Source organism: Solanum tuberosum, unplaced genomic scaffold (assembly GCF_000226075.1).
Source record: "Solanum tuberosum cultivar DM 1-3 516 R44 unplaced genomic scaffold, SolTub_3.0 scf00788, whole genome shotgun sequence".
Taxonomy (NCBI): domain Eukaryota; kingdom Viridiplantae; phylum Streptophyta; class Magnoliopsida; order Solanales; family Solanaceae; genus Solanum; species Solanum tuberosum.
The window spans coordinates 1,382-17,717 of record NW_006239693.1 but is presented as its reverse complement, the minus strand read 5'-3'; the positions used below and the strand labels follow the sequence as shown (position 1 = coordinate 17,717).

The window sequence follows — 16,336 nt, the reverse complement described above, 5'->3', positions numbered from 1 at the left end:
ATGTTATAATGTATTATGATCAAGGATATGAGTTAGGTACTATGGTTACTCAAGAAGTTCTATGAAATGTGGGTGGTATAGTATGGGATGTCATTGATGCATTGCACGAGTAGGCTTTGAGAGGGCTATGGTGTGCTTTTCAATGTCATAATGTCTAATGAAATGAATGTGCTTATAATGATGCTAGTGAGAATGTTGACTTAAATGCTTAATGTAATGATGCATGCTTTACTTGGATTGTATTATGAGTTACTTTCCTTGTCATGACTTATGAAATGTGATTGTTCCTTTTGCATGAGTATTGTCTAAAGATGAGAAGGAAGAATGGTAAGTTCATCTAAGGTGGCCTCAAAATGGTACTTAGTAGGAATAGTAGTATGGGATGCTATCGTTACATTGCACAAGTATAACTTAGGGTTACCTAAGGTGATGGTTCTAATGTGATTAAATGGCTTATATGTTGAATGTGATTGCATCTTATGCCTTTTATACTAAAGTTCATGTTGTTTCTCAAAATTGGCATATAGCATGGTTTTCAACCAAATTATCCTTTTTAAGCATGGTTTTTGCATGGCTATCATACTTAGTACATTTTTGTGTGCTAACCCATATTTCTACATTTTTACAATAGTGTAGGGTTTGGAGACTTGATGTTTTATTCTTGGAAGATAGGTTTTTAAGGAGCAAGAAGTTGAAGATTTGGTGAGTCCTCATAGTTTCGAGGAAGAACCCACTATTTCCTTTATGTCTTTTATTATATGTGTAGAGCTTTTGTATGGGCTATGTCCCAAAGTTTTATTCAAAGTGTTGTAGATGGTTTGAGACAAAGTATAGAAAGACTTCCACTTGCTTTATGAAAATGACTTCGATTGTAAAGAAAAGTTTTAAATTCCGCACAATTTTCCTATGTTCTTATGTTATGAATGCTATGAGGCTCTTCGAAGTCTTATACGTCGTGTTACGTCTAGGGGGTACCCCTGAGTCGTAACACTTGCGCCTCTCCTAACTTGGGGTGTGACAAATTATTTCCTCCAATTTCAACTTAGTTATTTTATTTTTATTTTTTATTTGTTTAAAATATAATATTTTTCTCCTTTTTAATAACTCTTTAGTTCTTACTTTTTATATGCCCTATTTGAAACCACAAAATTGTAAAACATTTTATTCATTTTTATTATGAGTTGTAAAAACTAAAAGAGTGTTGTTCTTATAAAAGAGTAGTAGTGTTTTGACACTATTAAATTTTTATCAATATTATTGTATTATTTACTCAGGTAACATGTTTACCTCATCTTAATATTTGGTGTCATTGTTACTCTCTTGCTATTGTTATTTAGCGTGGACATTATCCTAGATATTATTATCATTTTGTCCAACAATATGGTATCAAAGCCATGAAAAATAATAGTTCATTTTATTTTTAGTACCCCTGTCTCACAAGAGAAAATTATGAAAAATAGTGTCTACGAATGAAAGTCATTCTTGACTCTCAAAATGTTTGAGACATTGTTGACAAAGAGTATACAAAACCCGTTAATGAGGAAACTTCGTCTCCAAATGAAAATTGTCTTGTTAAAGACATGAAAGAAAGATCAACATGCCCTCACTCTCATCTATCAATTTTTGAATGATGGCATGTTTGATAAGGTGGCTTATGCAACCACCACAAAAGAAGCTTGGGATATTTTACATAATTCTCTCCAAGGAGTTGATAAAGTAAAGAGATAAAACCTCAAACTCTAGGGTTGATTTTGAAGTTTTAAAACTGAAAGAATTCGAATCTATTTTGGATTTTTGTTCTAGATTGATGGTTGTTGTAAATCAACTAAGAAGATACAGAGAGGAAGTAGATGATCTGTGTGTGGTAGACAAGATTCTTTGTTCTTTAACACTTAAATTTGATTATGTGGTGTGTTCTATTGGAGAGTCTAAATTTTTTTATTCTATGACAATAGAGCAATTGGAAGGTTCTTTAAGAGCCCATGAAGAAAAGATAAAAAGAATAAAATATGAGCCACTAGAGCAACTTCTTAAAACTCAAGCATCTTTCAAAGGATTTGAAGGTGAAATAAGTTACAAAGGAAATGGACAATGGCAAGGTCATGGCGGTCGTGGAGGGCGCGAAAGAGGAAGAAGTTATATTAACAAATTCAACAATGAAGATAAAAATCACCAGTCATTCAGAGGTCGTGGTTGTGATCAACGAGGAGGTAGAGGACGTGGAGCCTATCAAGGTACTAACAAAATAAGATTTGACAAATCTAAAATTAAGTGTTATAAATGTCATAAAAGTGGACATTATTACTCTTGGGAATGTCAGAGTAATGTTGAAGAAAAATCTAATCTAGTTGACTACAACAAAGACGAAGATGAGTCAACATTATTATTGACACTCAAAGAAAAAGATACAGACGATTGCAATTTATGGTATCTTGACAATGGAGCAAGTAATCATATGTGTGGCCACAAAGACAAGTTTGTGGAGATAAACACAAACTTGAAGTACTTGTCTTTGTCCTCTCACATTGTCTAGTTTCCACGCATTCAAACTACCATTTGGCGAACTCTATGAGAATCTAGGATGCCTTTGTCCCATTGCATTGAAATTGTTTCCTCCTTGATAGTTCTATCTATTAAAGTTTCCAACATAATTAACCTCTTCATTTGCTAGTGGCCCTTGTTGACATTCATGAGTAGAATATCCCTCTGCACAATAATCACACATTATTGATTGTGTCATTTGAGCCTAGGATAGAGCCAACTGTTTCACATCATTCGCAATCGATGCAATTTGGGATGCAAAGTAGTGTAAATATCAACTTGGTGCACCCCTGCACTCTTTTTCCTTTCAGAATTCTCTGCAACCTACTGATTATAATCCCTTGCAAGTTCATTAAGGATTTCAATTACTTCTTCATCTATCTTTTTCATGATCGATCCTTCCATAACATTGTTTAGTATCCTCTGTGACATAGTTGATAATCCTTCTAAGAAATTTGTCAACTGCAACCTTGACTCAATTCCATTATGTGGACACTTTCTCAACAATTCCTAGAACTTTTCCCGTGCTTCAAACACTATTTGAGATTCTAGTTGACTGAAATTATTGATCTCCTTTCTCATTCTAGTTGTTTTTGCTGCTGAGAAATACTTATCAAGAAACTTTTTCATCATTTCATTCCAGGTGCGGATTGATCCAGAAGGTAAACTTTGTAGCCAAATCTCAGCATTATTCTTCAAAGTGAAAGGAAATGTCCTCAAGTATATAGCATCGTCCGATGCTCCATTATGGTGAAAAGTGTTGATGATTTCATCGAAATCCATCATATGACTGGTTGGATCCTCATTTTGCTTCCCTCTGAACACACAATTATTTTGTATTGCTTGAAGAACACTATGCTTGATCTCAAAGTTATTTGACGCAATAGGAGGACATCTCACACTAGACTGCTCTCCATTGTAATTTGGCTTAGCATAGTTTCCTAGTAATCTCTCTACCCTGCCCTGCCATTATTTTGATCCATTTGACCTTCTACTTCAACAGAAGGACGGTTGTTTCTTTGGTTAATTAACCCCAGGATGTTCAACATCATCATCAAGTCCCTGGTGCCCGATTTAAGTCACCAGGATTGAGTAGGTCATTCAAAGCCATGTTACCGACGTTATTATCACCCATTGTATTATGACTTTGAAACTTTTCTGAACCCTTTTTGCAAGTTCCTTCTTAAGCAGACGTAAAGCTTTTTCCAACTCCGGATTGTATTCGAGAACTTCTTTTGAGGAAGATCGTGTCATAGACCAAAGTTATTGTTAATTCTAGTTGCCTGCGATAATATGAACTTGAGATGTAAAAAATAATAATTTAAAAAACCTGAATTGATACACAAAACTCTATTGAAAACTACTTGTTGCCAATCTCCGACTGCGGCGTCAAAATTTGACGAGCGCAAAACACAATATAATTAAGCGCTTGCAAGTCAAAGATAGTATAGTATAAAGATCGTCTAACAGAGGTTGTTCTAGTAGAAATTCAATATAATTTCTTTCAGTATTATTAAGAAAATCAAATCTTGAAAATTGTGTGGTAAAATCACCATGTTAAAAAATGTAAATTATTAGCACTGATTATCTAACAAACAGTGAAACGGATATCAAAAATTGATTATCAATTAAGGAACTTAGGGATGCAAACAATGTGATGGCAAGGTTGCAAAACTTTAGGATATGCTATAGATCAAGGTTCACAAATAAATACTCTTGCTTCTTACGAATAAATACGTTGATTACTATTTCAATCAATAAGTAAAATACTTCTTTCGAATGAATTTGACTTCCAATAAATTAGTAATGTAAACAAAGTGAACTTATGCACAGATGCATCGAAAAGGCAAGGTCTAGGAAAGCTTCTTGCTAATACGTTCTAACTCCAATCCTTAACAACAAATTCTCAAGCTCTTTCTATTACTTCACGAAGCTATCAATCAAGAATTGGACCATAAGATGAAAAGATAATAATCCAAATACCTTTCTTTAGATTAAAATGCAAAGCATGACTAACTTTTCAATACCAATATGAATTAAGAATTCATGGTTCTATACATTCGAACAAAAGCAAAATTCAATATTAGCAACCCTACATCATATTGTTTTTGCCTTGATTAGAATTTACTCCGTAGAAATAAACAAGTTTACAAAAATATAGAAAAAATTAGAAGACATTACAAACAACTTTTAATCCCAACTTTCGTTTTGGATTAGAGTGGTGTACCCTTCTTCGTTCTTCCTTCTTCTTTCTTGCTTCTTGTCATTTTTTTGCTTTTTCCAAGATGCTCTAATCTTTGGGATCAGTTTTCCATATAAAGCACGGGGTCTTCTTCCTTAAAATTTCAAAAATATCGTTCTTTAACATTATTTCGTCAAGTTCCCACGCGATCGCGCAACGGAAATTACTTTGAGCAGCCGATCGCGCAAGGCTATCAACTGCCAACTCCCATTCTTTCTTGCCCATACGATTGAAACTTGATGATGCGCGATTGCATGGGTCTTTTCATTCCCATAAAGTGTAATTTTCTATATCTTTTGATTCGTTTAGCTCTAATTTTGGGCCTAACTTCACCTTACACATTTATCAAAGAAATTAGCAATAGCTGCACAATATAAGGCCAAAATAACTAAAAAATCCTTTCAAATAGACCCAATAACTCAAGACTATTACTCTCATCATAGAGCTCAAGTATGTGAAACCTCATGATCAAGTTGCGGATATCTTTACAAAGCCTCTCAAATTTGAAGATTTTCAGAGATTGAGATCAAGCCTGGGAGTAAAGAAGAAAAATCAAAATTAAAGGAGAGATTTGTGGGAACAAAGCTTGACAACAACTAATTTGGCAGTCACACTTGTGGAAATTACTAGTCACAAATGTGAAAAATTGACAACCACATTAGTGGAAGCTGGTAGCCAAGTTTTGATAGAGTTTTGATGGAGTTTGACAACCAAACTTTGTGAAAATTGGTTGTCACATTTGTTTCACTAATGATGTAATCAAGAGGTTCAAAACTCTATAAATGTAGTAGTAATTGAACATTTGAAGACACGCCAAAAATAGAAAAAGCAATAGCGAGTAGAGAGAGTAATCCACAAACTATTTCTTAGTTTGTGAGAAAATAGTGTGAAAGTAATATTATTATGAGTTGTAAGAAATAAAAGAATTGTTCTTATTAAAGAATAGTAGTCTTTTGACACTATCAAGTTTTCATCAATATAATTGTATTACTTACTCGGGTATCATATTTAACACATCTTAATATTTGATGTCGACGTTACTCTATTGCTATTACTATTTAGCGTGGACATTATCTTGAATGTGATTATCATTTTTTTCAAAAATTTTAATATAAGTTCATAAGACTAAATTTTTATTAAGCTTGAGTAAATTATTAAGTGAGAAAAATAAATTTAAAAAATGGAGTATATGTATATTACTTTCGAAATAATTTGGCTTTCAGGGATATCGGATTATTACATACATTATTATATACCATTAATTACCCAAAAAGACCATTCGGTCATCGTAATTGCAAAAAAAAAAACAAAAAAGGAAAAATTTTCAAAATGTCAATATTTTGACATTTAATAGGACTCCTTAGCTACACTTTCAATATTTATTTAAGATGTCAATATTTTAGTTTGTTATATATTTGATTTATTGATTTATGTATTTTTTTTTATTTGTTTGATTTGCAAGAATATAATTATTGTATACCAATAAATTTTACATTTTATTTGCTCACTTTACCATTCAAATTAAAATTGGTATTTTACTTTCATAGTGAAAAATACAAATCTACAAATTGTATCCTAGTAATCAAAATTGTATTTCATGACTGCCAAATATATTTTTCTTTTATTTGTATTACAAAAATATTACTGATTATATCCCAATATAATCTAATCATTACATATAAATATGATTTATGAAAGGAAACAAGATTCTGGTAAAAAATAGCATACATAGTGAAAATAATACAATCTGTTGAGGAAAGATATAATATTCTAAAAAAAAATCATACATATTGAAAACAATACAATCTATTGAGGAAGGATACAATATTCTAAATAAAAATATACAAACTGGTTGTGAAAAAAATAAGATACATCTATGCTTAAGAAATACAAATCAATTTGACATACCTATTTGAACGACTACAAACTAAAAAAGAAATACAATGTTCTTGATAAAAATACAAATGTTGAGTAAAAGAAAAACAATTGACAAACAAAAATTAATATGAATACAGTTCTGGTATGAATACAATTTGCAACCTTCTTCTCCTTTGACTCTCTCTTTCTTCTTCTTCTTAGTCTGCTATGTTCTTTTTTTCTGAATTTTTTCACCAAATTCAAATCTGAATCCGTATTCACTTGTGTATATATTAGTAACTCTATAAGCAAAATTCAAATAATATTAAATATGAATGTATAAAAAATCAAACAATATATGGTGTATGAATGCTAATGTAGATTACTACAATCTATAAAATCTCAAATATGAAAGTAAAATCACAAACAAAAAAATCGAACAATAGCATTTAAAAGACGAAAAAATTCGCAATACATAAAAGAGGGAAATCTCATAAAATACTTGGTGAATATGAAAACAACCTCACAAAAAAATTGAACAATATTGTTTAAAAGACGAAAAATCCGAAATACAAAATACTTGGTGAATATAAAAATAAAATCACAAGAAATCTCACAAAATACTTGTTGACTTCGAATTTACCTCTATCAATGGGTGAAAAATCTTTTGAATTAATTGTGAGATTTCTTGAACAAAGTGTAGAAAATTCGAAGAGTTGATTTTTTTGAACAAGAAAAGGAGATAACAATGGTGAAAAGTGAAAGAGAGAGAAATGAGCAATTATGGGTAAAACCTAGAAACAGAGGTAAGTGGGTAATGAGGATATTTTATTTTATTTTTTACGTGATAATGGAGTAAAAAAATGATCCAATTTGGGCCTGATTTGAGAAATAAAAGGAAAGAAAATTAATTATATTAGGATACAATTTATTTTCTAAAATATTGACATATTGACATTTTTAATAATTATTTTAAAGTGTAGATGTTTTTAATAATTATGTTAGTAATTGTGACTAGTTTGCTAATTTTCCCAAAAAAAATAAAATAGCCAAATCTTTTTTAGACCTTCATCGACTTCGTCCTTGTTCTTTCTCCTCTTTTTTCTTTCATTTTCTTCTTCTTCATCTTTTTTAAAAATTGATGTATCGTGGACGTAGATCGTTTCAAGTGAGTTACTTTTTTTATTTAAATATCAAGAAGATTTTATATTTAAAGTTTGGGACTGTATAGAAGTGATTTTGAGTTGATCGAGCTTGGACAGTTAATGTATATTTTATGTATAATTAGTGTATACTTTATAAATAGTTAAGCTATCTTCAACCTTTTGAGTATATATTATAATGTAGAGTATAGTCAGTGTATAGCTCATGTATAACTAAGTTACATTGTATAATTCGTATATATTTTTATGTCTTTTCACAAGCTATATTATATAATCGAGTATGTACTTTTACTATTTTTTTATGTAAATAAAAACAGGATTATATTTATCATAAACGAATACTCTTTATATATATGGGCAAAAGGGAGTATATTTTAGGAAAAATTAGAGAAATCTCACATTTTAGTTTACTTATTACCATTATCCCCTATAAGTTTTACAAATTTCCAAAATCCCTTATTTTCACGCATCAGATTAGTGTATCTTGTGCAACAGATTAATGTATCAGCGCTTATATTATTGTATCTCGCGCATCAGATTAGTGTATCATGTATAAAATGTAATGTATCTTACTTAACGATTAATGTATCTCGCACATTAGATTAATGTATCAGGACTTATATTATTGTATCTGTTTGAGGAATTTCTGTAATTATAATTTTTTAAGGAATAAATTATAATTTTACCTTAAAAGTATGTGATTTATGTAATTTGCCCTATATTTTAGCCTCAAGAATTTGTGGGGAATTTGTATAAGTAGGGCGAGTCACCTCCCGATTGTAAAACAAAGTGCAACGTGTCAAACATAAAAGTAAAGGAACAAAAAAAACTGTTATCTCGCCGCTCGCCGTGTGCATATCCTGAAAAAACTATACAATTTATTATCAGTACTGAGAAATGTTACAATGGATTTTGGCGGATCTGTAGCGGAATCACAACACAGGCATGAACATCAATTATCTATATTCAAACCCAAAATCTCTGCAAATTTCTCTGTATTTATTTAGATATGTTTCTGTATTTAGAAACACTAATTCGGTTCTGTTTTGTCGTTAAATGTTGTGATTAAGTGGTACGTAATACTTAGTAGTGTAAGGCAGGTAAAAAATTGATTCATAGTGTGAAATTATTTACATTTTCATTACTAGAAACAGAGGTCAAATATAAATTTGTGCCACAGAAGCAGCTTAATGGAAAATGCATGGTGGGAAATAGATTCACATTTTTCAGTTGGAAAGATAGTGTTTTTTAAGTAGTGCGTGAAATCCATGGCAGGATTGAGATCTTTAAAAAGGAAGAACGATACACAAAGCATCCTGTGTTACGGGGAAGCTCTACACCCCAAGAGTTACAAGAACTTTCTACTTTCGATTACCAGGGTTTATGGAAGTGCTTTTGTTTTTTCCCCTCTATCGTAACCATTCCAAGCTAATTGCATTGTTGTTTTCAGGTTTGGTTAGTGTTTTAGAGAGAATTGCAACAGAGATCATGTGGCATGGCATCATTTATTAACATCTCTTTCGATGTGAATATTTATAGAGATCTCCACGAGCCTGCTCTCGTAATTGGGGGATGCTTTGTCTTGGTAGCATTGATCCTATCGCTTCTCTTAATTTTTCAGCATCTCAGATACTATACTAATCCATCGGTCAGTACTCAATCAATTTAGGTATATCTTATTTCTTACAATGTAGGATCTAAATTTCCGTTTGCTTATCAGGAACAAAAATGGATCGTCGGGGTCATTTTCATGGTTCCTGTCTATGCAACTGAATCAGTAAGGCACTCTCATTTCTGAATTGTTAATTAAGATATGTATAAAGGAAATAAGGTTCTAATTAGATACTATAATATTATAACGTCTTGCTGCATCTTTCACTATTTCACGAGATACACTAACTTATATACATTGTTTAAACTGATAGACTAAAGCAACTTTTTTGAACTTAAAGCTGTTTGTAAATAAGTAACTTCGAATTCTCGTGAGTTAAATGAATTGGTTCTCCTCTTTTACAGATTTTATCCTTGTGGAACCCAAAACTTTCCCTTGCCTGCGACATATTGAGGAACTGTTATGAAGCATTTGCACTCTATTCTTTTGGAAGTTACTTGATCGCTTGCCTTGGTAAGTCTGATCTCTATTTCCAATGGTGTTGCAAAAATACGAAACATATCTCAAGAACTTCCTATTAGTCTTGTATAACCAGATAACAGTGAATCAAAATACCTGAAATGTTTTGATATTTTAACCGTGGCAATTGTCAACCTTTCCCTTGGTACCTTAGACGGAAAAAGAGTTTCTCTAACTTAGCATGTTAATGGACTGTGTGTTTAAGTTTGTGGGGTCTACTACATGCAGTCCTTAAATTTTTTTACCAGGGTATAACTTGCATGATATGGATTTGTGGCAGGGGGTGAGCGACAGGTTGTTGAACTGCTCGAAGATGAATCAAGGAAACAAATTAGCCAGTCATTGCTAGGAGGAGAGGAGAAACCCGTGACACAAAAAAGGACGTTGTATAACTTCATTTTCCACCCATATGTCGTGGGGAAGCACTTGTTCACTATAGAAAAATTTGGTCTTGTACAATATGTATGTCAAAGGGGAAGAAAGTTCCATAGTTACGTTGCTGAACTCAGTATCTTCATACTAATGTCATTGTGTTCCGCAGATGATTTTGAAGACGGTCAGTGCATTCCTAGCTCTTATTTTGGAGATTTTTGGGGTATATGGTGATGGAAAGTTTAACTGGCACTATGGGTATGCCATTTTCTCCATCTAAATTTTACGTATCGTATAAATTGTGAAGTGTGAGAAACAACTACACACATTAAGCACCACATATAGCTGTGTAATTTAAACACCATTAGTGTCATCACAGCTACATTTATCTGGATTCCGAAGGATCCTTCTTCAAAATGAAATCTGTTGACTGCCAATAGTTGATGAGCTAACTCATGTATAATTCTGTATTGCACTCGTTAATATCAAAGTTAATGATAGGGGATTTAATGTGCATTTTTCTTTTTCTTTTTTTCAGATAATAAGGATATGATGAACAATTGATCATCAAAGCATTCTTCTTTCCTTTTTCATGTAGTTTAATGGTCATAATTGTTCATTTTAGCTTTGAGACGTATCTTTCGGAGTTCCTATATGACGCTCCTCATTTAGCATTCAAGTCCTTGTATCAGGATGAAGGTGGACCAAAGATCTCTTTTCCTCACATCCACTTTCTCCTGGAACCAGATCCTTGATTAGCAGCAACAGGAGCTAGCCTGTTTTCAGCATTTTAAAGAAAGTGAAATGATAGTAGGTAGTGAAAAATGCATTGTGTAAGATAGAGAATGATATGACAGTGGATAATTCGAAACTCAGTGTAGTTTACAATTGAAGAGGTCACAATTGTAAACTACCAATCGAAACTCACTCTGAGAGATTGCGATTGTGACATCTTCAACTGCAGACCTTTGACAAATTTATTATCAATTGGTAGCTTACAATAAATCAGTGTAGCAGCAATTTTTGCCTGGAAGCTCAATTTTTTCTGTTATAGGACTTTGATACATGCTTATTAAGGACATGACTCTAGATTGGAAGGTTTGGAGGTCGAAGATTAGGTAGAAGGTTCGTAGGTGGCCAAGTGTTGTCGTACTGTGTGGGAGAGGCAAGGGGCTAGCCTCATCTCCTCTACTCCTTGTAGTAGTAGTAGTATTTAGTAGTCGTGTAGTTTCTTATTTTACAATGTCTTACTGTCTGTTGCTTTATTTGTCTTAGATCTTGCTATTTTGCTGTTATATTTTCTTGCAACCCTACTTCGATAACTTCACTTTTGATCCAAGGATCTATCGGAAATAACCTCCCTACCCCAAAAAGGTAGGATAAGGTCTGCATACATCCTACCCTTCCCAAACGCCACATGTTGCTGTTGTAGTATAGGGCACTGATATATCACTCTTGTCTGCTTATTTCTCCTTGCAGATATCCCTATATCACTGTGGTACTAAACTTCAGCCAGATGTGGGCATTATATTGTCTTGTCCAATTTTATAATGTGACTCACCATAAACTCCAGTCGATAAAACCACTAGCAAAATTCATTAGCTTCAAGGCCATTGTTTTTGCAACATGGTGGCAAGGGGTCGGTATCGCCTTGTTGTGTTCTTTAAGGGTGCTCCCGAAGGAACGAAAGTTCCAGACTGGATTGCAAGATTTTCTGATCTGCATAGAGGTAGGTATTCTTTGCTTTTTAATTCCATGGAAATGCTTTGAGTTCTATAGTCAGTGAAAGCTATAATATCTTCTGCTACATCAAATCATCTTCATGTACTGAATGAAATTCGAACATGTCAGGGACACATTGTTTAGTAAATTGGGTGAAGAAATATTGATTATCTGATGGTCGAAGAACAGTGAACAAATAAACTTGGCCCAGGTCTTATGGTTTAAGAGTTCTTTAGATGTGAAGGGCTACCGAACCTAAGGTCTTTTCTCTTGGATATTAGCAATATCATTTTTTTCACACAGAAGCTTTGAAGTGTTTTCCATCTTGAAAAATCATGCTTTTCGATTTTCTTCCTTCTGATTTTGTACCTTAGTAGGTTGATTGAACTGGCACAATCATCTGCATTGTGAATCGCATTAATACAAGGAAATTGTTATAAAAATATGATATGCTCAAAGTAAGACTGGAATGCAATTTGGAAACTGATTCTATGCTAAAATTTTCATGAAGCACAATCTAAGAAAGTGGAATTATGCAGAGTGGAAGATTTTATTGGACATCGGCCCTGAGATATTTAACTCTCATTTCTACAGATGGCTATTGCTGCTATTGCTCATGTTTTTGTCTTCTCCTCATCACCGTATCACTATGTGCCAACATCTGTATATGAAGAGTTTACTGCCCAAAAGGCTGAAACAACTCTAAATATAGAAGATGGAGAGAAATCAGCCGTTGTTGAAAAGATAGAAACTAAGGCTGAGGTTCCAGGGACAAGTGTTAGAGAAAGTGTTCAGGACATTGTTGTTGAAGGAGGTCAAAAAGTAAGGCCTTTTCTGTTTTGTTTTTTTACCCCCGCCACCTCTTTGCTCCCTTGGTGACTTGAACTCATAATCTTAAGGGCTGGAGGTCGCAACCCCTCTTGTCTAAAAGTAAGATCTTTTCAGCACTTGCTCATTTGTTCTTGAAGTATCATATCTAATTGCAACATATACTAAAACCAATGGAACAGGTTGTGAAGGATGTAGTTTTGACCATAAACCAAGCGATGGGGCCGGTAGAGAAGGGTATGACAAAGATCCAAGAAACTTTCCACCAAACATCAGTCGATGACGAGGAAGAAGAAAAACAAGAGACAGAAATTATGATTGAAGAACAAGAAGAGAATTCATCAGGCGAAAACAGATATAAACGAGAGACGGAGATTAAGATTGAGGAAGAAGAACATAAATTATCAAGAGACAACAGATCTCAGGTGTCTGTATCGCGAGATAAAACAAGTTGATAGACAAAAGATTGTCAAATCAGGTATTTAAATCATCATGTTCTTACTTAGCAGGACTTGTAGATAACAGTTTTTTTTTTCTTTCTGTTATTGGTAATACGTACATTTCTTACCTTTAGGGGAACCTTTTGTAGAGTGCACATAGTGAGATTCATTATCATGTTTCATAGAGTAAATTGCTCAACTTGATAAATTTATCTCCTCAAGTTACTTTTCTTTGTTTTATAGCAATAAAATCACTTTACGATTCATCATTTGTTGCTTTAAAAGTCACCATCTCCCGAAATTTACATAAAACCAATGGAAAATCCATTTGATATATTAACATGATCTCTGTGTAATAGTTTTTACCTCGTTGTTTGGATTCTTTAAATTGCAATGAATATCGTGTTATAAAGATCTCTCTTGTAACTTTATTCTCAAAAGAAATGCATCACTTTATTTGCACTCTATTGTATGAGCCGTTATCTTTGGTAGCAGTGAATTTACACCTAAAGGTAATTTAAATGTCAGAAAGATTAACCACTCAATTGTTATAGATTTTGCAGTTGAAGTTGACACAAGTAAAACTAGTAGTACGTATAGAGAGAAACAAATGAAATATTTAAGGGGGTGTTTGGGTGGCTTTATGTAAGTTTTCGGAGAGTGTGACCGTTAAGAAAAAGAAATAAATCGTTATGTGATTTTATCCTTATAAAATCAAGAGAAGTGACTTTAATAGATAAATTCATCAGACTAAATGATTATGTGAGAAATATAATTTATTTTCACGGATGTGCTTTTTCAGTATTATATTACTTTTAAAATTTAGGTTTTAATAGATGATTAACAAAATTTCGTCAATAAAATTTGACTAGTTCAGTTGTTCAATAAGTAGGCGTTTAGACATGAAATTTGAACAGAAAAGTGTTTTTAAGTTTAAGTCGAAGTTAATTAATAATATTTGTAGTTAGAAATTATATTTGGGCATGCATTAACAATGTCTTGGAATATACACAAATGACTGCATATTCTCCTCTTTCTTTTTAAAAAAAAGAAGAAGTTGTCCAACCTCTTAATAACGATTAACGAGTCGTTTGCCTGCAATAAGTAACTTTAGGAGATCTAAGAATACATGGCCGTAACCGTCAAATATTCTCGACTTTTATCAGGAAAAAAAAATCAGAAAAGTATTTCTGTTTGACCAATTCATTTGAGAAATACTTTTATTCGTTATTGATAAATAAATTGTATTTGACTTATCTTTTTTTAAAATACCTTTGAATGTCAAATTATGATAAGAACAAGCATAAAAAAAAAAAAAATAGTCCTTTCTACGATACACGTAGTAATTATTCATCCACTTTCCAAGCGCTCTTAGCTTATAGTGATAGGATAAAAATTTTGTATCTTGTTTCGTTGTCATGTTTGAGATAACTTATCCCACCATTTATATCATAGTGATGGAATAAGTTATCTCATATACATGGTGTGATAAGTTATCTCAGGATAGCTAATCCCATGATAACTAATTCTGAGATAACTTATTTTCAACCAAACATCCGTTAAAAAAGTGGGGACTAAGCACCCACTTTGGCCCTCGCAAGCGATGACAAAGCACAATGATAACGGAACTATCACTAATCAACCTCGAAACTTGTGTTGACCTGCAGCTACTTGATAGTACTCAAGTGCAATCTAGGATAGGCTTTTAACAGGATCTATATACTAGCATTTTTTATAAGTGTCAGGATCCAGACCGTCGTGATTGACACTCACACTAACCCTAGTAGGAGAACCATTACTACAATCCAAAATAAACAACTCAACAAAAAACTAAGACATTTAAAAATACGGAAGTAAGTTTAAATGACCAAAAGAAATACGGAGTTCCCATAAATTCCAAAGGTTTAAACAAATAACTTAACCAAACTAATGCAGAAGTCTTAACTCTTAGAACCTGAAAGTCATTGTACCAAAACTCTAACAAGGAACCATAAGTCTAAAGAAAATGGGTACAACCCAATTAAACATACGAATAACTAACTAGAAAGTCTGAGTCCAAAAAGAGTGGACTAAAACATAGAGAACTCATGGCAGCCTGGAAGAACTAGCTCACCTTTGAATTCGAATCGATCACTGGTCTTCTAAACGAGGTTTGTCAATAGCCGCCTGAAGATGCCCTGTAGAAAGAGCAAGTGCAGTATCAGTATACAATCACAGTGTACTGGTAGGATCACGCAGCTATCCCAATAAGTGAAACATATGCAAGTAACCACAACATTATAAAACATGCATATACTGAACATATACAATATTAGTCATCTCTTACGAAAAATGTACAATTTCACAATCCCAAGATATACAATTATGCCAAGTCATTGGTCCTCTCACGGAACCCATACCCAAACTGTTAGTGTACCGGTACGTGGTACCCGATCCAAGTTAGTGTGCCGGACATGACACCCGATCCCATATATGCGCTGGAACGTGGCACCCGATCCAAGTTAGTGTGTCGAAACGCAACACCCGATCCATTCAACAAGCCACAATCACAATCACAATGTACATTCTCATAATCATACAATCAAGTCATGATTCATGGCATACAATTATTCAATCATCCTCATTTACAAATAGTGTGATTAATAATGCAACATTCGCATACATACATACATGCATTATAAAGAAGTAACTACAAATACATATCACACCAACATGAAATCACATTCATCACCTACCTCGAACAAAACTTGAATTCCCTAAGAAACTTGATTCTTCCCTTTCCGGATTCTTTCTGCTTGTTCTTGGTCTACAAACAATCATAATAAAGCGAGGATCAATAAACAAGACTTAATTACCCGGATTATAACCAATAACATCAACCCTAGGCCAAACCTTTGACCCCCATACCTAGGTTAGGGTTCCTTCAACCATAAATCACATATCAAAACCCTCCCCCATCGATAATTACCCAAGAAACTAGTTCTACGAATAGAAAAATGGATTCGGGAAGTGAAAACCTTACATTTACCTAAAAAATGGT

General features: G+C 33.1%; 1 protein-coding gene across 1 annotated transcript; it reads left to right on the top strand.

The window, feature by feature from the left end:
• The first annotated feature begins 8,607 nt into the window (after window positions 1-8,607).
• On the top strand, window positions 8,608-13,562 carry LOC102585482 (protein LAZ1 homolog 2). Its single transcript, XM_006367370.2, has 9 exons — window positions 8,608-8,746; window positions 9,254-9,451; window positions 9,524-9,580; window positions 9,820-9,928; window positions 10,215-10,396; window positions 10,476-10,564; window positions 11,786-12,035; window positions 12,623-12,850; window positions 13,039-13,562. Exons 2-9 carry the CDS (start codon window positions 9,299-9,301, stop codon window positions 13,309-13,311), a joined length of 1,341 nt encoding a protein of 446 aa, XP_006367432.1. The 5' UTR covers window positions 8,608-8,746; window positions 9,254-9,298; the 3' UTR covers window positions 13,312-13,562.
• The last annotated feature ends 2,774 nt before the right edge of the window (window positions 13,563-16,336 follow it).

What these genes read in the sequence shown, in the direction of transcription:
- LOC102585482 (XM_006367370.2), top strand. Translation starts at nt 9,299, where the DNA reads ATGGCATCATTTATTAACATCTCTTTCGATGTGAATATTTATAGAGAT. An exon ending in GATACTATACTAATCCATCG is followed by an intron (nt 9,452 to 9,523) that starts GTCAGTACTCAA and finishes TTTGCTTATCAG; the next exon opens with GAACAAAAATGGATCGTCGG. An exon ending in TTGTTGAAGGAGGTCAAAAA is followed by an intron (nt 12,851 to 13,038) that starts GTAAGGCCTTTT and finishes CCAATGGAACAG; the next exon opens with GTTGTGAAGGATGTAGTTTT.